Below are 25,996 nucleotides of genomic sequence, written 5' to 3' on the forward strand. Positions count from 1 at the left end.
GTCTCAAAGTAGTATCTTCTTGTATTTTTTATATTTATATCTGTAACTGTAGACAAAAAGGAAATTGCCCTGAAAGAAATAACTGGCCAGTGAGTAATTAGGACTCCAACGGAGTGAACGAGCCACCTGTCTTATGTGTATAAATGACCTATTTCCCCCCGTTGCTAACTTTCATGTGCTTATAAACAAGTAGATGTTAACACACTCCCGGTGTATATGACAACCTACGTGGAGGTCATGCAGAAACACGCGGGCCTTCCATTACGGCCCCACCGCTGTGCTGAGTGTTGTATGCGTGTCTTCTGTACTTCTCAAAACAACCTGGCAGGGTGGAATTATATCCTCATTTCAAAGATGGGAAAACTGAGACTTAGGGGCTAAGTTTATGCCCCTACAATTTCAATTATTTAAGAAGCAGACTGAGGAGAGAGAAGACAGCTGGTGACTTCAGATCCTTTGTTGTCCTGAACCCCAAACTTTCCAGCCTCAGTCTACAAGCCCAAGGCCCTGTGGTTAGGCTTAGTAGGTTCCCTTGTTTTAGCAGACTGTTTGAAGAAGATGTAGTGATCCCAGTCCACTTCCACTCAGAGGCACACCAAAGTATTTGTTCCAGCCACATAGGATAGTTTACCTGTGAGGAGTTTAGGGAAATTCATTTCCGCTATCTCATCTGTGAAGAGTTTAGGGAAATTGATATCCTGCTGTATCATCTCCTATCTTCCATGATGTTTTGCAGTCCTTCTAGCTGGGAGTTCACAGGACGTTGACCAGATGGCCTGCTGTTCTGTGTGATTAACTAGAGGGTTGAGCATCTAGGGAGTATCTAAGCAAGGATTTGAACTTGAGTACATCCCACTTCAAAGCCCATGCCTCTGAGCACTCTCCTTTATATGATATGGAGCCCTGGGGAGGCCTCTGGTTGGAGGAAGCATGTGCAGTGAATGAAGGTGCCTGGGACTCTCAGGCCTGCAGCCCTGATTTGTGCAGTGAGAGCTGGCAGCAGTCCAGTGGGCATGGGGGTTCACAGATACCAGGTTCCAGCAGTCTGAGCTGTCCATGGTCAGCTGTGGGGGCCAACACCTCCTTTGTCTATATTGCTCAGGCTCTCCAGAGAGAGGCCAGCAGCTGTTCCTCCATGTCCTATAACTGTTTTATACCAAATCAGAAAGAAACTGACCTCAGGAGGTAAATTTGAGGTCTCCCCCCAGACCTGTATCATTCATGTGCGTTTTCTTTACGTGTCTCATTGGGCTGGCCTCCATCCTCCCACCTCCCACTGCCATCATGGAAATCATCTCTGACAAGGCCAAACAGCCTATCTAATCCCCTGGACTTTGGCCAATAGTGGGTTCCATAAGGACTCCCCTTGGTCTTTCACAGCATAGGACAATCAGGAGCTTGTTGCAAATACTCACTTGGGTGGAAGTCAAGGGAAAGCAATGAGAATATACATGAAGGGACCAATTCTCAAGACAATTGGTGGGCAAATGGATGCAAACTTAGCCCAAGACATGAAAGAATAACAAATACCTCCAAGATTTTGGTCCTGGGGAAATGAAGGTTGTGCTATAAAAAGAACGTGAAAAGTTAGATCCAGTTTGGATATCTTGACTTTGAGATGCTGGGACATTCAAGTAGAATGCCAACAGAGGCATTAGGATTTTATTGGGGCGAGAGGTCAAAACCAGAGTCACACATTTATAAGCCATGTGCTTAACTGCGATGGTTACAGCTTGAGGTGAGCTTTCTTAGGATGAGAGAGTGGTGTGCAAAGGACTGAGAACTTTCAGGCTGAAAGGCTGCAAGGGGGCCAGAAATGAGCACCATGGCTGGAGAGTTAAGAAGAAAGCCACAATAAGGTAGTGTCCTGAGCCAAGACTCAAAGAAGGTCCTTGGAGTTGGGCTTAAAGTTGTAGTTTCCCAAGCCCCCTCCACAAAACAACTCTGTGGTGATTTTAACACACCCAGTCATAGTATCCCAAAATGAATCACTAGACACTTTGGCATAGTCGTTTTGTTCCTATGAGAAGTGGGTTCGACTGGCTAGCCATATAAAAAAGAATGGAACTGGACCCCCTACCTCTCACCATATACAAAAATTAACTCAAGATGGATTAAAGACTTAAATGTAAGACCTCAAACTGTATAAGTCCTAGAAGAAAACCTAGGAAAAGCTCTCTGGATGTTGGCCTAGGCAAAAAATTTATGACTAAGTCCTCAAAAGCAAATGCAACAAAAACAAAAATAGACAAATAGGACTTAATTAAACTAAAGAGCTTCTGGACAGCAGAAGTGGGTTTGACTTTGTCAATAAAGATTTTCTACTTAAATCATCAAACGTAGCTTAAAAACTTATTAACTGCATAGTTAAATATAAAACAGTTCCTATACAACCTTGTTTATTGCTAGATTAGATACATCGCATAGGTGGAATCCACATAGTAAGTACACAATGAGTACTAAATGTGTAATAGCATTTGCTCAACAAGTGGAACGCTGCAAATCTATGACCTTCTAGGTTTTGGTCCCGTTTCAGTTGAAAAGGGAAAATGAACAATTATGAGTTCCCTCATAATTTAAACTCTGGTACCCAAACTACAGCAAATGGTTAAAAGCCTGGGCTTTGGAGTCACCCGCATGTGATTCAGAATTCTGGCCTCATTAGTTAACTACCTGTGAATATTTGGACAAGTTACTTAACATCTCTGAGTTTCCTCATCTATAAAATGGAATACTAATTGTACATCAGCCACGGAGTTGCTGATAGAATTGAATAAGATACTTAAATAAGAATTTTCAAGTAATATACTTAGATAGCTAAGCAGCACATTCTGTAAATGTTAGCAAATAATTTTATCAGTATCATTATTACTGCTGCCTTTTATAGGGGAAAAAAATTCCAAGTCCATATGTGTTTTTCTCATTAACTTAAGTGACTTGACCTACCCAAAGTCTGGTACAGGTTATTTCTACAATAGTATGTTCAAAATCAGAAATATCATGCACTGATTTTAGGTCATAGAGCTATTTTAATTGATACTCGTATCATCAAAGGTTGAAAATGTGATTATAATAACAAACAACAATAAAAGGTGCATGTTCAACATTACTTTCAAAATATATATATAGATTTTCTTTCTTTGAAACAAACATAATTTTTAAAAATATCAGATTGTTTATGATATGAAGTCATGGTTACAGTCACGTTGCAATTTACCATCTGTTCTTGTCCAAAATACAGGTCCAAGTTAGAGCCAGAATTGCAAAACGACAGTAAATGTCTGTTGGTCTTGTACAAAGCTCTTCTCAGACCATACTTAAACATGGAATATATTCATATAGAAATGAATGTAGAGTTAAACATGAAAATCAATCAATGCAATATATCACATTACTAGAACAATGGACAAAAACCACATGGACATCTCAATAGACATAGAAAACCCATTTCACAAAATCCAACATCTTTTTATGAAAAAAACACTCAACAAAATAGAAATAGAAAGGAACTTCCCCAACCTGATAAAGTGCATCTATGCAAAGCTCACAGCTAACATCACACATACTGGTGAAAGACTAAAAACTTTCCACCTAAGGTCAAGAACCAAAAATGATGTACTGTCAGTTCTAGCCAGGGCAGTTAGACCTAAACGAATGGAAAGACATCCTGTATTCATGAAATGGAAGATTTAGCATTGTTTGAGTGGCAATATATTTGCAAAGCAATCTGTAGATTAAGTACAATCTGTATAGAATTCAACCTGTCTTTTTTGCAGGAATAAACAGGGAACCCAGAATAGCCAAAATAATTTTTTTTAAGATTTCTCATTTCAAAACTTACTACAGAGCTGTAGTAACCAAAATATTGTGATACAGGCATAAAGACAGACATAAAGACCGATGGAATAGAACACAGAGCCCAAAAATAAACCCTAACATATATGGTGAAATAATTTTCAACAAAGACGCCGAAACCATTTGGTGGGGAAGGAACAAGCCTTCCAGTAAATGGTGCTGGGGAAACTGGATATCCACATGCCAAACAATGAAGTTGGACCCTTACCTTGCACCATGTATAAAAGTTAACTCAGAATGAATCAAAGACCTACACAGAAGACCTAGAACTATAAAATTCATAGAAAATGTAGAGGAAAAGCTTCACGATATTGGGTCTGGCAATGATTTGGATATATACCAAAGGTACAGGTAAGAAACGAAAAAAATAGATAAATTGGAATTAAAAACTTTTCTGCATCAAAGGACACTATCAACAGAGTAAAAAGGCAACCTACAGAATGGGAGAAAATATTTGCAAATCACATCTATAATAAGAGATTAATAGCCAGAATATATAGAGAACTAAAATTCAACAACAGAAAACCCAACAACACAATTCAAAAATGGGCAAAGGACTTGAATAGGCGTTTCTCTAAAGAAAATGTACAAATGGCCATTAAGCACATAAAAAGATGCACAGCATCATTAGTCATTAGGAACATTAACATCAAAACCACAAAGTACAGGACGGGCATGGTGACTTATGCCTCTAATCCCAACACTTTAGGAGGCCAAGGTGGGAAGATTGCTTGAGGCCAGGAGTTCAAGCCCAGCCTAGTCAACATTGCAAGACCCCTGTCTCTCTATATATATCTATATCTATATCTATATCTATTTATATAAATATATATAACTATATATTTAAAACTATATATTTATATGTATTTCAAATTATATACTTAATATATATATATTTAAAACTATATATATATATTTAAAACTATAAGGTACCACTTTACCCACTAGGATAGATAATTGGGAAAAAAAGTAAAAAGAAAACTAGTGTTGACAAGGATGTGGGGAAATTGAAGCCCCAAACATTGCTGGTGGGAACTTAAATTGGTACAACCCCTGTAGGAAACAATTGGAATGTCTTCCAAATGCTAAACATAGGAGTTACCATATGATCCAACAATCCACTGCTAGTTATATGTCCAAGAGAAGTGAAAATATATATTCACACAAAAATTTTATCCAAATGCTCATAACAACATTATTCATAACAGCCCAAAAATGTGAACAATCTAAATGTCCATCAACTGATGAATAAACAAAATGTGGTATATACATACAATGGAATATTATTCAGTTATTAAAAAGAAATGAAATAGTCATACATATTACAACACTGATAAACCTTTAAATCATTATGCTGAGGGAAAGAAGCCAGACACAAAAGGCCACATATTCTGTGATCCCATTATATGAAATGTCCAGCATGGGGCAAATCCTTAGGGATAGAAGGTAGACTGGTAGTTGTCAGGGCCTGGGTGAGAGGGACTGGGGGAATGGAGTGATGGCCAACATATACAGGCTAACATGTTTTAGGAGGTGATCTACATTCTGAAATTGATTATGGTGATAGTTACATAACTCTGAATATACTAAAAACCACTGAATTGTACACTTTATTTTTTTTGTTCTTGTTTTTAAAAAAATACAGAATGCTTCACAAATGTATATGTCATCCTTGCGCAGGGGCCATGCTAATCTTCTCTGTATCATTCCAATTTTAGTATATATGCTGCTGAAGTGAGCACAAATTGTATACTTCAAACTATACACTTTAGAAAGTCAAAAAAAAAAAAAGAGAGAGACAGGGTCTCACTCTGTCGCCCACGCTGGAGTGCGGTGGTGCAATCATAGCCCACTGCAGTCTCAAACTCCTGGGCTCAGGTGCCCCTCCCACCCCAGCCTCTCAAAGTGCTGGGATTATAGATGCGAGCTACTGTGCCCAGCCTAGAAAATAAATGTTATGGCATGTGAATTATATCTCAGTTTAAAAAAAGAATGGACATAAATAGCTCAGCAGTGTTTTAGCATGAAAGAATTTAACTCTGAGAATGTTCTGACATCTTGATGGGGTGTGATAATAATGCCACAGTGGAAGGGATGTGAATATTAACAGAAAAAAAAAAAACTGTTTCCTCTACACTCACACTTCCGACACCAAATGTGTGGGGGTTTTCCACACCAACAATCTATTCTCCGTCTCTCCTGACACCGACTGGGTGTTTTATAACACAATTCTGACATTTTCCACCCGGAGCTAGCATCAGACACCACGGGTTAAGTAGGGGCTCAGTGCCACAGGACTGCTCCCACGTCAGACACCAATCACAAGTCCTGGGCCTTTGGTATTTCTGACCAAATTGGCTACAAATGGGGGTCTTCATGACTCTCTTCTGAGGTTCAATCATTTGCTCTAATGGGCTCATAGAACTCAGGGAAACACTTTACTTACTTTACCAGTTTATGATAAAGGACGCAAATGAACAGCCAGATGAAGGGGTGCATAGAGCAACGTGTGGGGAAAGAGGTGTGGAGATTCCATACCCTCTCTGGATGACCACCTTCCCAGCACCTCCTTGTGTTCATTCACCCAGAAGCTCTGTGTACCTCATAGTTGAGGAATTTTTATTGATGCTTCATCACCTCAGCGTGATTAATTTAGTCAGTCTTCAGTTCCTTTCCCCTCCCCAGAGGATGGTGGGTGGGGCTTAAAGTTTCAAGCTTGTAATCATGCCTTGGTTTTTCTGGTGCGCAGCCCTCATCTTGAAGCTATCCAGGAGCCCACCAAGAGTTACCTCATTAGAACAAAAGACATTCCTATCACTAGGAAACTCTAAGGGATTTAGGACCATAGATGAGGGAAAAAAGATGCTCCTAGAGTTTTAGGAGCCCTATGCCAGGAACTGGGAGCAGAGACCATATATATATATATCTTTTTTTTAATTTTATTGTGTCACACATATTCTTTTCATAGAGGGAAGAGCTGAAGAGTTAAGAACAGCCTTTTTTTGGTGTTTTGGGGGAGCGGGGTCTTTTTTCAATGGGGGGATTCATTAGTACAGTGTGTGGCAAGATGATACAGACATTTCTTTTTATAAGAGTAAGTGAGGTATCACTTGGGATCTTAAAAAATATTTTCTTTTTATTATTGTGGGCACCACACCAAAGGGTGCAAGTTGCAGGTTATAAAAACAAAGCAAAAGTTTCCGTAGCCTGAAATGGTTGGAAATATGACTGAGTCTCCTCGTTAAGCTTCTAAGATGAAAGGCTCCAGAATTCCTTCTTCCTCTTGCAAATGTTAAATTAATGATGATAATAAGATGACTGATTATTGAGGGCTGAATATGTAGTAAACATTTACATGCATTTTCTTGTTTTAATTTCCCCATCATCACTGTGACATACCCACAGTTGTTTAGAACATATCCAAGGTCATGAAGCAAATCAGCAACTGAGCTGGGCTGCGATCACACATATTAGTCCCAAGATCCCACTCTACTTCTACTCTGGGGGATCTGCCCCCAGGAGCTTACAGCATCTGAGATCCTAACCACACCAGTAAGGGAGGCAGTGGAGTATGGAGACAATGCCCTGGACTGGGAGTCAGGGTTCCCAAGTTCTGGTCCACCTTTGCCACTAATCAGCTCTGTGACCCTGGGCAAGAAGCTTGGGCAAGAAGCTCAGAGGCATGGTTTTCTGATGTGTAAAGTGTGGAAAATTCATCCCAGCTCTCCCTGTAGTTCCTTCCAATTCAGGCATTCAGCCCGAGTCCTGCCTCTTTCACCCTCTGATTGTCATTTGTGTACTGAGACTAAAAGGAAGAAAACCTTCGAGTCAGTGTAGGCTGGTGATTTCAAGATGCTGGACTTTGGTGTTGGACCGATGTGGCACTGGTTCCATTACTTATCTCAGTGTGATGTTGAGCAAGTTCTTTAATTGTGTCCCCATCTGCTAATGGGAATAATAACAGCATGGGGTGCTGTGCTGTCTACATAGAGTGGTTGTGAGGATAGAGTGAGATCTTGGTAGAGAGTTTTAATGCAATTCCTGGCACATTGTAAGTACTGGGATGTTATATTATTATATGTTAAATAATATTATAATTTATTTATGATGATGGTTGTTGATTGTTACAAAACAGAGACACAGAATCCTTTCAGAATAATTAGTGTAGTTTAAATAGTTCACCCAGGTCAGACTTTGGAGCTCAGATTGCCTGCTTAGGCTGAATTTTGAAACCATTCCATATCTAGAAGGTCAGCCATACCTCAAGACTCTGCTGCTGGGTAAGAGGGCATCAGATTGTCACCAAAAACACTCCAGAGTTCCTCCTCTTGAAAACTTTGAGTCAGTGATGCCATCTTCCCCTATATGAGACAACATACTATTACAACTTACCATATGAATTTTGACTCACATATTCTTTTTTACCCAATGTAATCAGAAATAGATGAGTGATCAGTGAGTATTGATAAAACAGTTAGTTAATGTGCTATAAAAGGAATAGATGAGAAAATGCTGCTCCCTGGAAATTCCCCCATGCGGGTAGGGAATTTTTCTCTTTCAATGTTATTTAACATAGTAAGCACAGATAAAGTTATATTTACAAGATTGTTTATCACAGTGTTGTTATAATGGTAAAAAGATGTAAATATAACATAAAGAGCCATCAAAAATCTAATATTACAAGAATAGCCTCAGAGTTGGGGGAAAAGTGCATTATAGAGTTTTTTTAAGCTAGAAAAGAATGTGTTCTCTGATCCTAATTTTGTGAATATTGCGTGTATTTATAGATAAATATGAAATGCAACAACAAAAGTATTAGCAGAGATTACCTCTGGGTATAAGATTCTTATTTTAAATTTTCTTTTCTTTTTTTTTTTTTTGAGATGGAGTTTCGCTCTCGTTGCCCAGGCTGGAGTGCAATGGCGCAATCTCGGCTCACCACAACCTCCGCCTCCCGGGTTTAAGCGATTCTCCCGCCTCAGCCTCCCGCAAATTTTCTTCTTTATACTTCTTTATATTTTCTACGTTTTGCACAGTGAGCAAAAGTTGTTTTTTTGTTAATGAAGATTCTATCAACTTTTTTCTTTTTGCTGTAAGGCTCTTCTGTCTGGTAGATTGTTTCATCTAAATATGTCTTAACTCTCAGTCTGAATATATTGGTTTTTTTTTTCTCTTTTAAGTACTAACTTAGAAGTAATATGCTTCATTGATTTTGTGAGCTCATCTTTTTCATGTAATGTTCAGGACAAGCCAGACACATTTGTTGCAAGATTGATTTTGTTACTTTGAAAACCAATAACAGATAATAAGATAAAATCACCAATTAACTAACCTTTTTCTAAACCCATCGCTTCCCTGTTGAAAGCAATTTTCAGCTCTTCCTGAGATTTAGTGTATTTAAGTCAGCCCTGAATCTTCTATAAGAAGAAATCAATGTTCTTCTCTCTCTGTCTTATTTTATGTAATTAGAATTGCACCACTAAAGGACTATTAAATGTACAATTGAGAATCTAATACTTTTAAAAAGTCTACAAAATTAATTCAAAGCAAAGGAAAATGGATAGAGTAGATAAAATAAGTTTTTCCTACTTTCTTCTCTAATTGTAACTTAAAATAACTTTAAAAAAAACAATATTACCATATATATTGGAAAAAAAATCTGAACAGGCCAAAAGCTGAGCCAGTTTTTTGAGCATGAGAAGATTGAGATTTTGTTGCCTTGAATTTTTTGGATATCATTTTGATTTTTTTTTTTTTTTGAGACAGAGTCTCACTCTGTTGCCCAGGCTGGAATGCAGTGGTGTCATCTCAGCTTACTGCAACCTCTGCCTCCTGGGTTCAAGTGATTCTTGTGCCTCAGCCTCCCAAGTAGCTGGGATTACAGGTGCCCACCACCTCGCCTGGCCTCTTTTTGTATTTTTAGTAGAGACGGGATTTCACCATGTTGGCAAGGCTGGTCTCCACCTCCTGACATCAGGTGATCCACCCTCCTCAGCCTCCCAAAGTGCTGGGATTACAGGTGTGAGCCACTGTGCACGGCCCATTTTGATCTATTTTTAAAAGTACTGTCATATGTGCATTACAAAAAAGTTGAGCAAAACAGAACTGTGTAAGAGATACACTATTATTTGGTGTGCACTGGACAGGGTATGCAACATATACCTATATTTACAAAATTATTTTTCCCCTCAATAGGATAAGATTCCATTGTTCTCAACTTGCTTCTTTGTCCTCAATATTTTGTGAAATAAATTCAATTTCAGTACATATAAATTTACCTCACTTGGTCTATATTTTTGCAAGAGTTTCTGTTGGATAATATTGTAGAAGCAAGATTTCTAGTACAAAGAATAGACATGCTTAAAATTTTGTTTTGCCTCTCAAGAAATCTTGTACCCATTTCACCCCCCCTCATATGGAATGGGAATGAAAGATAAAGTTTCTGACACATAGGCACATGGAGATTCTCCCAGGTTTTGATAGGATATAAGTTAAAATCACGATCAGAAGGTTGCTCAGCTGGCTTGGGGAGGAGATGCCTTCTAAAGTCAGAATCCTGTAAGGTATTCCTACCTAACTCTTCAACTCCATTCTCTACCCAGAAGAGAAAAAACCTGTGTGTGTGTGTGTGTGTGTGTGTGTGTGTGTGTGTGTGTGTGTGTGTGTGTAGAAATATGTCTCCTCTGCAAAGGATGCCTCAAAATGCTGAGTGTAACAGAGGGCAGATTTTTGGAGTCAGAGCTGCAATTAAATTTCAGCCCTGTCTCTCAATAGCAGGGTGTCTTTAAGCAAAATGTTTAACGTTTCTGACCTGTATTTTATCGTCTGTAGCAGGGAGATAATCACAACACTATACAGGGTTCACTGTGAGAATTAAATGTGTTACTTAACACAAAGGGCTAATAAATGGTGAGGACTAAGAGCTCAATTAATGGCTACCATTGAGACTTGAGAAAGGGTGATGATGACCAAGCCAAGGGCACCTTGGAGGGTAAAGTTTTGCCCACTTTTGCAGAAAACGTGAGACAATCACTAACAGTCTAGTTAAGATATGCTATGTGGGCCAGGCACAGTAGCTCACACCTGTAATCCTAGCATTTTGGGAGGCCGAGGCCGGTGGATCACCTGAGGGCAGGAGTTCAAGACCAGCCTGGCGAAACCCTGTCTCTACTAAAAAATGCAAATATTAGCTGGCATGGTGACACATGCCTGTAATCCTGGCTACTTGGGAGACTGAGGCTGGAGAATCGCTTGAACCCGGGAGGCAGAGGTTCATGCCACTGTACTCTAGCCTGGGCGACATAGCAAGACATCGTCTGAAAAAAAAAAAAAAAAAAGATATGCTATGTAACACTACAGCTTCCCCACCCACATCCTGGAACCCTGTTTGATTTTCACCATAACAATTTTATCATTTTCTCATATGCATCATTACTCATTTACTGTGCTTATTGTTTATCTCCTTTCTTAGGTGTTCCATATGAACAAAACTTTGTTCTTGTTCACTAAATTTCAACATCAGGATAGCTGAAAACAAAGCCTGGCACATAGTAGGCACCCTTTTTTTTTTTTTTTTTTGAGACAGAGTCTTGCTCTGTCGCCCAGGCTGGAGGGCAGTGGCGCGATCTCCGCTCATTGCAAGCTCCGCCGCCTCCCGGGTTCACGCCATTCTCCTGCCTCAGCCTCCTGAGAAGCTGGGACTACAGGCGCCTGCCACCACGCCGGGCTAATTTTTTTTTTTTTTTTTTTTTTTTTTTGTATTTTTAGTACAGACAGGGTTTCACCGTGTTTGCCAGGATGGTCTCGATCTCCTGACCTCGTGATCCACCCACTTTGGCCTCCCAAAGTGCTGGGATTACAGGCGTGAGCCACCATGCCTGGCCCATAGTAGGCACTCTTAATGAATGAATTTCTCCTTAACATTTCTGAAACCCATTCAGATGTATTGGCAGCTAATAATGCCAGCCCTTGGACACTGAGCATGCCCAGAATAACCCAGGCTCAGCTTGGGATAACACAGAGGACTGGGCCAGAAGCTAGAAACTTCAGGTTCTCTCTTAGCTTTTGCCAGTTCTGGGGCTGACCACTCACAAGCTGGATTTTTGGGCAATTCATGTAACAACTGAACTCAAGTTTTATTTAAAAAAACAAAACAAACAAACAAAAAACCCTAAAATTAGCAATGGCTACCTGTCATGACTCCCTTACATTATGCAGGATTCTGTGAGATTATCTTATAAACTCTGGATTTTCATCTGGGGCATAGCAAGAAAAAATGCTTTTAATTTTCATAGGGACCAAACAGCAAAAAATAAATAAAAGAAAGAAAGAAATGGGAAATGGCAGGTTTTGCTGGACTCTAGCCCAAGCCCAAGGCTCTTGGGGGGATCAGGATCTGAACAAGCATTTTTAGAAACTACTAACCCTGAGGGAAGGGGTTCCCCAAAGGCACTGTACCCCAAGGCATTAGGTGGAAAATGCTCGTCAAATTTAGAGGCTTATGCCTTGGCCCTACCTAGTATTTCTGGGCTCTGCAATTTATGGATAGCTTCTGGGAATGGCAGCTTATAACTGAGGTCAGAGGCTGGCTATCACCTGCATGGACAGAGAGGAGAGGGGAGGGGAAGGGAAGGGAGGGCTCTGTGTGGTGGCAAGAGGGCTCTATAGCGGTGCTGCAGCTTCTCAGAGCAGTATCCCTCAAGCAAAGACTTGGCCTGGAATTCCCCTCCCTCAAGGTGGAATGATATCTAGGTTGACCCGGAGACCCAAAAATCTAGGCTGCATATGTGTTTTCATCCTCCCATCACCCCCATCTGCCTGTTTCTTCATGAGCCACACCTGTTCTCTAGTGCCTTCTAGAAAATAAAGCTTCCTTCCTGGTTTTCTACAGTGATGCTCCATCTCTCTTAGTATAGCATTCAGCCATGGGAAATAATTTACAAATTCCTAAATAATCCACAATCTCTCCCCTGCTTCTGTCTTTACATAGGATTCCAGCCACATGGCGAAGTAAGCCTCCTTGGAACCACCAACCTCACAAACTCCTTATGCTTCATTTCCCCCAATGAGAATATCTGAGTATGATGAGAAGCATTCTGAAGACACTGTAATCCCTATGTAAATGATATAGAGACAGACAACAAGGTTGAGGATGTGCTATGTGCTATGATACTATATTCCCCCTCATGGGAATTATTAATGGCTTTGAGAAGTCCTGCAGTTAAAAAAAAAAAAAGCCTGTTTAACTTTGTTTAACCCAGTAGTTCCCTAAATTACTAACTAAGAAACTGTACTTTGCATAAATTGAGTGTGACACACTTTGGAAAATACTGATTTAAAGTATAGGAACATTCGTGTGAACTCATGGGGAGGAAAGGAGAGTGTGCTTCTGAGTTTCTGAGTTTCTATGTGCTACGCATTATCACATAGTTGTAGTGGTTCAAGTGATGGTTCCAGACTGACCAAGGAAGGAAACTGTTTACCCTCTTGGTCAAATCTTTAACTTTGGAGTTTGAAGAGGTTATTTTATCAGATCACTCCAAGTAAACTAACACAGTAATTGATTTATTCTGAATTAAATCACTTGAGATGCATCTATAAACCAGAATGCCAATGTGGCAATATCCTGAGTGATCAGGAACATGAGCTCTTGAGTCAAATAGATCCCGCTCAAATCCCAGCTCTCTGACTTACTGCTTATATGACCATATGTGAGCCTTAGCTCTCTTATGAATAAAATATGGACAATAATACTATCTATGTCCTGAATTAATCTATATAAAGCACTTGGAACAGGAAACTTTATTTTTGAGCAGAGAATCAGAATGTGAAGTTACTGTGTCTCATAGTAAATATTTCTAGGCTGTGACAGTATCTAAAGATACAGTCTTCAATATGGTTTGACTCTTGTCCCCACCCAAATCTCATCTCAAATTGTAATCCCCCCTTGTCAGAGTAGGGGCCTGGTGGGAGATAATTGGATCATGGGGGCAGATTTCTCCCTTGCTGTTCTCGTGATAGTGAGTGAGTTCTCATGAGACCTGATGGTTTTAAAGTGTGGCACTTCCCCCCACCCTCATCCTCTCTCTCTCTCCTGCCACCATGTAAGATGTGCCTTGCTTCGCCTTCACCTTCTGCCATGATTGTAAGTTTCCTGAGGGCTCCCCAGCCATGCAGAACTGTGACTCAATTAAACCTCTTTCCTTTATAAATTACTCAGTCTCCAGTAGTTCTTTCAAGCAGTGTGAAAAGGGACTAATACAGCCTTACTCTTCTGTAGAATAACTTTTTTTTGTTTTTTTGAGACGGAGTTTCACTCTTGTTGCCCAGGCTGGCGTGTGATGATGCACCCTCCGCCGCCTGGATTCAAGTGATTCTCCTGTCTCAACCTCCTGAGTAGCTGGGATTACAGGTGCTCACTGACATGCCTGGCTAATTTTTTGTATTTTTAGTAGAGACAGGGTTTCATCATGTTTGCCAGGCTGGCCTCGAACTCCTGGCGTCAAGTGATCTGCCAGCCTCGGCCTCCCAAAGTGCTAGGATTACAAGAGTGAGCCGCCATGCCTGGCCTAGAATAACTATTAACTGAAGAATATGGGACTGAGAGTAAACAATGAGGTGGGTAATTTTATTCACCAGAAACTTCTTAAAAAGAAAAGAGCCACAGTGTCCAGCGGGCTTTATGAACTTCGCTTCATGGATGATGAGGAAGGACCAGGGGTCCTAGAACTATTCAGTTTTTAATCCATCTTCCAGTGGCCCACGTTGTTAGAGAGCAAGGCTCAGAGGTGAGTTTCAGCTGAGCACTAGGGCAATGTGTCATGTGAAGAGGAAACAGGACATAATAAGGAGAGCTCAACAAGGATGAGGGAAAGTGGGAAGTGTTTTTTTGGTTTGTTTTTTTTTATTAAATTATTATTATTTATTATTATTATTATACTTTAAGTTCTAGGGTACATGTGCACAACGTGCAGGTTTGTTACATATGTATACACGTACCATGTTGGTGTGCTGCACCCATTAGCTCGTCATTTACATTAGGTATATCTCCTAATGCTATCCCTCCCCTCTCCCACCTCCCCACAATAGGACCCAGTGTGTGGTGTTCCCCTTCCTGTGTCCAAGTGATCTCATTGTTCAATTCCCACCTATGAGTGAGAACATGCGGTATTTAGTTTTCTGTTCTTGCCATAGTTTGCTGAGAATGATGGTTTCCAGCTGCATCCATGTCCCTACAAAGGATACGAACTCATCCTTTTTTATGGCTGCATAGTATTCCATGGTGTAGTGTTTTTAACAGCTGCTAAAAGTATGGAACTTTTAAAAGTAAGAAACAAAGAATTATGCCCCAAGAAGACTTCTGGGATGTTTTTCATGGTACATGATATGAAATCCCTGAGTAATCCAGCTTTAAGGAAACCTACATGAAAGGTCAACATTGTTTCAAAGCTTCTAGCATTCAATTTGTGTTCCTTTGAGTGTGATGTTATACTTATACGGAGATACATGCTTATATTGGGACTGCCAGATTTATTAGGGTTACAATGACCAGGTTTCTTTCTATTCTTTAATTTATTTGGGTCTCTCTTATTGCTGTTTCCCACCAGTCACTAGACTTGTCATTCATTGTAACAGCATGTGATTCATACCTCAAGATATATTGCAGTTTCCCATATGACATCCTTTTTTTTTTTTTTTTTTTTTTTTTTTTGAGACGGAGTCTCACTCTGTCGCCCAGGCTGGAGTGCAGTGGCCGGATCTCGGCTCACTACAAGCTCCGCCTCCCGGGTTCCCGCCATTCTCCTGCCTCAGCCTCCCGGGTAGCTGGGACTACAGGCGCCCGCCACCTCGCCCGGCTAGTTTTTTGTATTTTTTAGTAGAGACGGGGTTTCACCGTGTTAGCCAGGATGGTCTTGATCTCCTGACCTCGTGATCCGCCCGTCTCGGCCTCCCAAAGTGCTGGGATTACAGGCTTGAGCCACCGCGCCCGGCCATGACATCTTATCTTACATTATTTGCATATTATATTACATTATCTCTTCTCTTATATATTAGAGAAGTGACTAGAGTTATTTTTATTTCCTCTGCAGAGTGCTATAGTTTGAGATCATGTCTTAGAGTTGGTTACTTCTGAAAAGAGTTCCTATATTTGGCTAATTCCATTGTATATAAATTATCAGTATCTAGGAATTTCAGTTGGCCTCTTTCATCAAGTCACATTCAGATTCAATTTTCAGGAAATGTAGTCAGTTTCTAAACTATTCAGAAAGTTGCGGAGGGAGGCCATGTAGGGTAGATTTAAGCATCAACTTGATTTTAATGTTTTTTAATATAAGCTTAGATAAAACCAAATATAATTTGATAGTCCCCATTTTTTGCTGCAGAAGATTTTTGGTAATTTGGTCCAAAAGATGTATTAAAATGCTTAGAGTCAACCAGAACCAACCTGGTTTCCATTTTTCTGTCCCATATCCTCAATGGTTTAGTAATTTGGACAGAGAGGATGGCCTGATTTTTTGATCAGAAGATATAGTGACCATACTCATGGAAGAAGGAATTAGGGACTGTGGGCTACCTGGTGTAGAAGGTACATAGTGAAGGGAAAGATAGAGAGGATTTGGAGTTTAAAGTATAAGGGATGTCCTATTTGTTAGTTTTTAAGGAAAAAGGAAACTGAACATTTGGGTATGCAAAGAAGTCAGTAGAAAGCGAGGGATTAAAGATGGAGATAACCACTGAAGCAAGTTCTGGAAGAGACAAAGGTAGATTTAATCACAAACCTGGGTGGGCCTTGCAGAGGAGGAAGCACATGCCATTCTCAGGTAAGCAGAAGATGGAGAAAATGTAAGGCATCTGAATTGAAGGAGTTTCTGACATGACCTACACTATCATAGTTAAGAAACAGTTGAAAGACTGTAAGGAAAGCAAACGCAGGTTTGGGAGTGTAAGAAGAATAGAAAAGAGGATAGTGAGTTGTTTAGGAAAAAATAAATAAGTTTGTGTCAACTTTGAGCCACACTGAGGGCCTAGCTGAAGTTAGATAACAGGAATTAGCAACAGCCCCATCACTAAGTAGCATACTTGTCAGTGTCATCATACAGCAGCCCAGAAGCCAAGGAATGGGTGGTTTGAGTCTGCCCAGCATTGGGGATTGGGATGTGCCTGGGGTGGAAAGTCAAGTTGTCTTCTTTGGGAATCTCTGGCTGGTGAGTGCCATCTAAAATGCTTATTGTGGCACCAGACCAAGGCCAAAGAACTAGAAGTTTGCTGAGGACAGAGAAGTTTTACTAGAGAGAATAGAAGGGAAGAAAGAAGTCAAATTCAAGGATGATGACTTCAGAGTTTAATAATACAGACATGAAGCAGTTTGGAGTGATAATTCCAAAGTTTTCTGCAATGGAGATTTAGAAAAGAGTCAGAGAATACTGAGGTCTGAATGTGAAGGAAGTCATCCTTACGAACTTTGCTGTTAGCCAGTGTCCAGGCTGGATGACAGGTATTTCCAGGAAGAGAATGAGTGACATGAATATGTGACATTTCCCCAACTTAGGTGACCACAAAATTGTTTTTTCTTGCAAATGCCAGTATTCCAGAGATCATACTTTGGAAAACTCTGTTCTAGGGCTCATCATAGACTTTCCGTTTGTCGAATGAATGAGTTACAGGTAAGAAGTTAAGAGGCAGCCTGGGAGGGTGTCAAAGAGAAGGCAAGTGTGGTGTCTCTAATTACAGGAATCATTTTGAGCCTAGGCATCCCCCACTCTGGTAGTTCCATCTCGTGCACTGCCACCTTCTCTGCTGCATCTCTCTGTCACCTTCTTGCTACCAGTTGTGGGCCAGGAGTAAGATTTATTTATTTAGATACATCTCCTTATTACCTATTCCTTTCTTATGTCGGTAGATGGTTCTGTTCTTGCAAACCCCCAAATAGATATCAATGAAATCAAAGTCACTCTTTGGGGGTGAAGAGTTGGCAGAGAATACCGTGACATTTTGAAACCTTTTGTCCAGAGAGTCTCTGGGTCCCCAGGTGTCCTGCCCATTTACACATAATATGCATATACATATTCCTCACCCCACAGCCTTCTTTCCTCTTCCATTTAAGTTGGCTATGCTTATACTCACCCTCATTTCATGTCACTCTGATGGTAGTTAGCAAAGGAGGATAAGGAGGCAAATGGTGTTTTACAAAGTGTAGTAAACTGGTTGGGGAATGATGTGCTAGATTAATGCTGCTTCTGAAAATGGAAAAAAAAAAAACCCTACCACCACCACCACCGCCACCACCACCACCACCACCACCGCCACCGCCACTCCACCCCCACCTCATTAGGTGACTAGAAGACGGACAGGACAAATATCAGAAAGGCCTTTGTAACAAGAAAGAAAAATAGTACAGAACTCTTCACTAAGCAGGGGATTTGGTTAAAGAACATAGAAGATTTGAAATGGCTCTCAAGTAAATATCTGTTGCAGGGGACACCAGATTTGGTGTAACCACGGCTTCTGTTGCTTTGTTTTAGAACGCCAGCCAGGCCCCTCTGTGGCCAATTCCAACACCCTCCCTTCAAGTTCAGCTGGGATCAGCAAGGAGCTGATCGATCTGCAGCCTCTCATCCAGTTCCCAGAGGAAGTCGCCAGCATCCTGATGGAGCAGGAGCAGAGTATTTACCGCAGGGTCTTGCCGGTCGACTACCTTTGCTTCTTAACACGGGACTTGGGCACTCCCGAATGCCAGAGGTCCCTGCCCTGCCTCAAAGCATCCATCTCAGCGTCAATTCTTACCACTCAGAATGGAGAGCACAATGCCCTTGAAGATCTGGTGATGAGGTTTAATGAGGTAAGAAGCCACTTTTTGATGTCTTGGTATTTGACTCACCCAGAAGTGATTTTCAAGCATACCTCCCCTTCTAGGTTTGTCTGTTCCTGATGTGTCTCATTTCACTCTGTCTTGCCACTTCCATGATGGCTGTTTTTCTTTCCAGGCAAAGAGACAGACATCACATTGCAATCCTTCCTCTCACTGTTCCCCAACTTGCCCTTAAGCCTAATTGATCTCAACTCCATTCCATAGCATTACCCAGTCCACCAATCCTAGTCCCTTTGGGCACCCAGAATGCCAATCTCCAACCCCTTCCTCTCCCCCACCAACCTCTCATTCCCAAAGGTGCTTTTAAAACCACATGTCTCAATTTTGAGTCTTGACAGCATGATCCCTGGCCACATTCGTATAACCAACCCCCAACCCCCTTCTATTATTAGGACTCCCTCAGCAGAAACACCTAGGTCAGCAGAGCAGGCAGCAACCAGGGGGCAATTCACTGAGGGACAGTGAATCACCTTGGTTCTCTCTCTGCATTCCATGAAGATCCTCAGCCCCAGAATGTCACTCCAAAGCCTCTGAGGCTACATCAGAAGCTAGTTCTGAAGAAGACAGGTGTGACTGGAGTCTGGGAATACTTAGGACAAAGTCATTGTGTGGGGGTCTAGGGACTCACTGGGAGATCAAGAGCCACTGGCTGACATCCCTACGGCCCTGGGGCAGGGAAGAGCGGCAGGAAGGAGCAGGGAGTCTCCATGAAGTGCTGGGGTCTGGCCGACTGCACTCTTGGGCTTAGAAGGCACTTTCTCTTAGTAATGTAACCCACACCCAGAGTTTTCTATTCTACATTTTATGTTTTAGACTTAATTTCTTTTGTTTTGTGTATTCAATCACAAAATTTTAATCAGTATGTTTGTTGGTTGTTAGTTGGCTGAACGCAGATACAGTAGTTGCCTATTTTGGTCCTTTAATAAACTCTACCTAATGCTGACAGGATATTCCTATTCTGAATTATATATATCTCTGATTGACTGAGGATCTGTCAGCCTTTGTTACTTAAGCACTTTCTGGCCAGGTGCGGTGGCTCATGCCTGTAATCCCGGTGCTTTAGGCAGGAGGATCGCTTGAGGCCGGGAGTTCAAAACCAGACTGAGCAAAATAGCAAGACCTTGTCCATACAAATTTAAAAAATTAGCTGGGCATGGTGGTGCACGCCTGTAGTCTCAGCTACTGTGGAGGTTGAGACCAGAGGATCCCTTAGCCCAGAAGGTTAGAGGCTTCAGTGAGCTAGGATCATGTCATTGTACCCAGCCTGGGTGACAGAGCGAGACACCATCTTTAGAAAAAAACACAAAACATTTTCTAACTGTAGCTCACTTTGCAGCCTCCATAGCTGGCAAATCAAAATCCTGATGATGGTTGTAAATGTCAGCGACCATGATAAGGCCCATGAATACAGCAAGTGTAAGAGGCTGAGCTCAAGCAGTTCTGTATCCAGACATGTCCTGAACACCAGTCTATCTGGCACTATTGTGCTAACCATTTTATATGTACCACTTACTTGCTCCTTACAACAACCTTGGGAGACAGATATTGTCATAAGCCCCGTCTTATCAATGGGAAACTGAAGTATGTGGAGATGAAGTGATTTTCCCAAGATTACACAAGTGGTAGGTGGCGATTTTGGTTTAATCCCACATAGTCAGACCCTGAAGCCTGGGCTTCAAACGACTATAGGATGCTGCTTCCCACCTGCAGCAGGATTGCATTGGCGGGTGGTGCCTGCTAAAACTGCAGATTCCTGGTCCCACCCCAAACTGAGTAACACAGAATCTCTGACAGAATCTCTGGGAGTCCACATGAGAGCTTGCAAACCTCACTGCCCCGAAGTTGTTTTTAAAAATAAATCTCCTGATGTTCTTGATTTTCCTTACTGATAAAAATGGGATGGAAAAATGAAAGTTCCAGTAAACTGAGTGATTTTATTAGTGGATTTCACTGTATTTCATGAATTATTTTAAACTTCCAGATCTACCCACTCTCACATCCTTAGGATCCTATCTTGTCTTTATTTTTAAATTTCCACCTGAACTTAAAAGTGAATTGCCAAAACTGCTAAAATCTAATTTTAAATTAAACTTGGATTTCTTCCATTCACTTCCATAACCTTGGGAATCAAAGACAAATTAGTGATTTCACTAATTCAGAGTTAGTGATGATATGACCTACAGCTGGGTAGAGGCAGACTTTGGACTATCTCTGAAAATAGTTTAGCTAAGCAACTTCAGAACGTAAACAAGATTTCTGGGAAAACACTTAAACTACTTAAGAGAACAGTTTGTTTCAAGTATTCTCAAGCATCTATTTTCATACAAATTATGGGTATGCTGATTAAAAATCAGTCTTACATAGGCAGATCCCAAATGATCTCTACTAGACATGACTGGAATAGCTAATTTCTAGTTCTTTTGTATACCATCAAAAGAGAATTTTCCAATTCAGATTTTTCACCTATTTTGAATGGCCTTGCCTTCAAATTAGCATGGCTTTACAGACCGTAAAGAAAAGGAAGAAATGGAGTGTGCGTTTATTTAATAGATGCTCTGGACTGGACATTTTTACATTTTTTAAAATCTCATTCAATTCTTATGACAGTTGTCATCATCCCTGTCTTGCAGAAGAAGAAAGTGAAGCTTAGGCAACAAAATAAATAATGATAGTGTTGGATTATGGCCCATAGAGTAAAATAAATATTTTTGAATCCATACTGATACAAATAAATCAGTGTGGTGGGGTTGGGGAGTAGGGACAGCAATTACTTATAGAAAAATTTCAATTAATAAATGCAGAAAGAATGAGAAAAATAGAAAGTCATCATTAGAACACTACAGTAATAACTGTCGCAGGCAAGAACCACTGATGAATTCTAAAATTATTGGGCAAAAGTAAGTTTGATGAGTAATAGGATATTTGCAAATAGTCTCAAAGCATCTCTCCACAAGGTATTTATTAATACAAAGGGAAAATAGAACCCGGTAGACATTGGCTTGACCAAGCGATCAAGGCTAACATGATTAGTAATGAGACGCATCAACATATGCCTCCTGATATGGTGCCCTGAGAAAGGCAGGACTTCATCTCTATGGTATTCTTGCCAAAAACACACTACATAAATCTAGTAATGAAAAAAATATGAGGCAACTCTAAATTGAAAGACATTCTACTCTTCAAAAAGCAGCAACGTCATAAAAGGTAAGAAAAAATTGAGGAACTGTTAAAGGCTAGAGGAGACCAGGAGACGTAACAACTAAATGCAGTGTGGGATCCTAGTGGATCTTGGACTAGAAAAAGACATTAATGGAAAAACTGGAGAAACTCTGAGGCTTATAGTTTAGTTAGTATGATTGTATCAATGTTAGTTCCCTGGTTTTGACAATTGTGCTATGATTACGAAAGATACTAACATTAGAGGAAGCTGAGTGAAGGGTGTACAAGAACTCTCTGTACTGTCTTTTGGAACTTTTCTGTAAATCTAAAATTACTTCAAAATAGAAAAAAAATTGTAAGCAGTGAGCTCAGAGAGATTGAGTCACTTGTCTAAGTAGCTGAGTGGATATCAGAATCCAGATCTTTCTTCAAAGTCTATCTCTTCTCACCCAGCTGCTTCTCTCTTGTTAAATTATCAGGTTCAAGTCTATAGTAAAACCTGGCTTGCTAATTGAGAATTTAATTAGACTTGGGTCTCCTTTCCCTCTTCCCTCTCTATCTTTCTACTCCTTTTCTAAATCTCCTGTGTGTCTATCCTTTTTCTACTTCTCTTTCTGTTTCTGTTTTTATCCAGTTCCCCATTATCTAGGTTCCTGCCATCACTCCCTCATTCATTCATTCATCATTCACTCAAGACATTTATTTATTTGAATTTTTTAGTTTTAATTTTTGTGGGTACATAGTAGGTGTATATATTTATGGGATATAGAGGATATTTTGGTACAGGCATACAATGTGTGATTACAACAGAGTAATTAGGGTATCCATCATCTCAAGCACTTATCCATGTATTAAAAAAACCCAATTACACTCCTTTTGTTATTTTTAAATGTACAGTTAAATTATTATCGACTATAGTCACTCTTTTGTACTATCAAATACTAGATCTTACATTTTTTTCTAACTATTGTATGTACCCATTAACTATACCCACTTCCTCCCTCACTCTCCTCTACTACCTTTCTCACCCTGTGGTAACCATCCTTCTACTTTCTGTCTCCATGAGTTCAATTGTTTTAATTTTTAGCTGCCACAAGTAAGTGAGAACACACAGAGGTTATCTTTTTGTGCCTAGCTTATTTCACTTAACATAATGACCTTTAATTCAATTCATGTTGTTGCAAACGACAGGATCTCATTCTTTTTTATGGCCGAATTATATATATATGTGCTACATTTTCTTATCTATTCATCTTGTTGATGGACACTTAGGTTGCTTCCAAATCTTGGCTATTGTGAACAGTGCTGAAATAAACATGGGAGTCCAGATATCTCTTCGATAGATTGGTTTTCTTTCTTTGGGGTATATACCTAGAGGTGGGATTGCTAGATCACTGAAGACATGCTTATTGGCTGGGCACAGTAGCTCACACCTATAATCCCAGCACTTTGGGAGGCCAAGGCAGGCAGATGGCTTGAGCCCAGGAGTTTGAGACCAGCCTGGGGAACATAGCAAAACCCCATCTCTACAAAAATTACAAAAAATTAGCCAGGCATGGTGGTGCATGCCTGTGGTCCCAGCTATGTGGGAGGCTGAGGTGGGAGGATCTGAGCCTGGGAGGTCGAGGCTGCAGTGAGCCGAGATTGTACTACTGCGCTTCAGCCTGAGCGACAGAGTGAGTCCCTGTCTCAAAAAACAGACACATTGAGCACCTACTGTTCTCTAGTCTTCTCTTTTTTTTCCATTGGCGTGTCAAACATAATTTTTAAAACTAAGAAATTAGCAGTATATGGTGAAAATTGACGTTATGAGCCCATACTTTGTTCTGCCAAAATTGGATACACAAAGTAAATGCACTTTCCTCAGCGGAAAGAAGATGTATATTCCTTGGAACATGATAGTATCTTAAAGACAAGACAGGGAATATTAGCTCCATTGCAGGTGCTAGTCACTTGGGGTGGGGGAAGTGAATGCATTTACTCATGCATCCATTCAGTTAATCCAGCGCTTCTTAGAAGCAGTGTACTGTGGCAGATATGCACTAAGGAAAGTAAATAGAAGTCTGCCAGAAGCTACCAGACATGGACACAAATATCTACCAAAAAAGGCAGAAAGTAAGTGCAGTGAGAGTGGCACCAACAGAGAAGGCTGAGGTGTCCAGGTGGGTGACAAGATCTCATTCTGCTGAGCCCTGGAGTCTGGCGCTGGGTCTTGAGAGATGGGAGGAACAGAGGGGGACGTTCATAGGAAGTGGAAGGCAGTCCAGACAAGAAGACAATCAGACAGTTTTTGTCATGAGCAAGACTCATGATTTAGGGAGGCAGCTTGTTCCCGATTGCCCCCAGAACCACGCTTATGAGCTAGAAGTTTTCTACATTCTAACAACTCTCTACACAATGACTTAACCGTAATGCGGGAAAAAGGAAGAAAATTCCTAATGCTTTTCAGGCAGTTTTGCGTAATGTTTATTCTTAGGAAAGCATGGTTAAAATGCAACTCAAAGTACGACCATGAAATTACTGAAAAGGTGCAGCTTACATTAATGAAAGCCTGGAGATAAAACATTTAAAATCAGTTTGGATTGTGGCTTGGAAGCAATGTTTCCTCCCCATTCCCCCTTCTCCTGCCCTATTAGACTCTGGTGCACACACTAGAGAAACTTCTTAAAGGCAGTCTCTCTTTATCCTTGAAAAGAAACAGAAGCACAAGGAGGGGTCAGTCCTCAGGCAGAGCTAGTCAAGATCTGTGTTGAGGGTAGGCTTCATCCTGCTTTGCTTAGTTTGGGAGACAGGTCTTCCCGAACTTTCTTAATCTGAACACCTCTCTGTAGTCATATTCCTGATCTAAAGCTCGCAGAAGCTAGTGTTCTTTCTCTCTCCTTTCAGGTGGAGCAGACTAACTTCTTGACCACCCACGAAATCTCTCACTTTGACAGCCTCAAGTTGTATTGTTCTTTTTTCCCCTCCTTGTCTTCCTGCATCTAGCTTACCCTCATTCCTTTTGATCCTACTTTTTAAAAATTCCTCTTAAAATAAATTCCCAAACCTTTTATCTTTTCTAGAGGAAATGCAGAGGCATTTTTATAGACAATTTTACCGAAAAGATTACATACTTTAGTGCATGCAGGTGAGAAGAGAGGAGAGGCAAATTGAGATTGCAGGGCATCCTTCTTCCCTTCGCTTCCTCTCCCCGCTTTCCTGAGAAGCACCTTGGTGGAACGTGGAGGGAGGGGGAGGATCCTGGCATCACAGTTCTGAGTCACTAGCTCTCAAACCTCATATCTCCTTAATATGGCCTTTGCTATTGTGTTGTTCACCAATGATGATTTTGGGGGTTGGAACCCTTCATTGCATCTACAGCTGGTCCTTGAGATCGATCACCCGAGTAAATTTTTGACTCCATAACCTGTCACCACCCACACCATTTCCAGGCACTCTTTTGTGTAACAGACAGTTGATATCTCTAGCTGGAAAGTGATTTTCAAGGGGCCATATGCAGGTTCACTTTTTTCTATGTCCTAAGAGAGCAGTTTTTGCTTGTCGGGTGGTTCTTGGCAACACCATTCAGCAGGGCTCCTTTTTCAGATCAGCTGGTCTGGGCGCAGGTCGTGAGCCCTAGATTGAGACCCCCAGTTCTACTGAGACCCCAGCAGACTCTACAAGGCTTCCACCTGCCTCTGCCCTGGGTGTCTTTTCCCCTCCCCCATTCTGTGTGGTCAACCTGAGCATTCGTCAGCTAGCTTCCCTGTACCACACAAACTTGGGCAGCCCAAAGTGACAATTAGTTGCTGCTTGTTCCTTCTGTCTGGTAGGTTTCACCAGATGCCAATTCAACAGTTTAAAGGCCATCCTCTCTATAAAGAATGCCAAGGTGCAGCTTAACTTCCTGGTAAAGAGTAGTAAGAATAAATAAACCATCTGGTCAAAGAAGAGCCGTTTGAGCTTTCAGCCAGAATTCCTTATGTACTTCATAGCAATGATGATCGCTTTGGCAGATTCCAGTATCTAAAAGCCCATCTGGTGATAGCCGGGAAAGACCATTTCAGCACAGTAAACAGAAAGCATGGCATATTATAATGATGTGAGGCAGTGTCATGTCCAAATAGGTTCTTT

The 25,996-nt window shown here is 40.8% G+C and overlaps 1 protein-coding gene and 1 non-coding gene across 6 annotated transcripts in view; one reads left to right on the forward strand and one right to left on the reverse strand.

The window, feature by feature from the left end:
* Window positions 1-25,996, forward strand: part of PLCE1 (phospholipase C epsilon 1) — a 344,763-nt gene that overhangs the window by 172,451 nt on the left and 146,316 nt on the right. For all 5 annotated transcript variants that reach the window (XM_050802709.1, XM_050802707.1, XM_050802708.1 and 2 more), the window contains one exon: window positions 18,378-18,694. In XM_050802709.1, the coding sequence (XP_050658666.1) occupies window positions 18,378-18,694 (317 nt within the window). The remainder of the gene's footprint in view (window positions 1-18,377; window positions 18,695-25,996) is intronic.
* Window positions 5,491-5,597, reverse strand: LOC126963532 (U6 spliceosomal RNA). Its single transcript, XR_007729148.1, has one exon. It is a non-coding gene; the product is annotated as a U6 spliceosomal RNA (small nuclear RNA).

Source organism: Macaca thibetana, chromosome 9, assembly GCF_024542745.1.
Source record: "Macaca thibetana thibetana isolate TM-01 chromosome 9, ASM2454274v1, whole genome shotgun sequence".
NCBI classification, from domain to species: Eukaryota; Metazoa; Chordata; class Mammalia; order Primates; family Cercopithecidae; genus Macaca; species Macaca thibetana.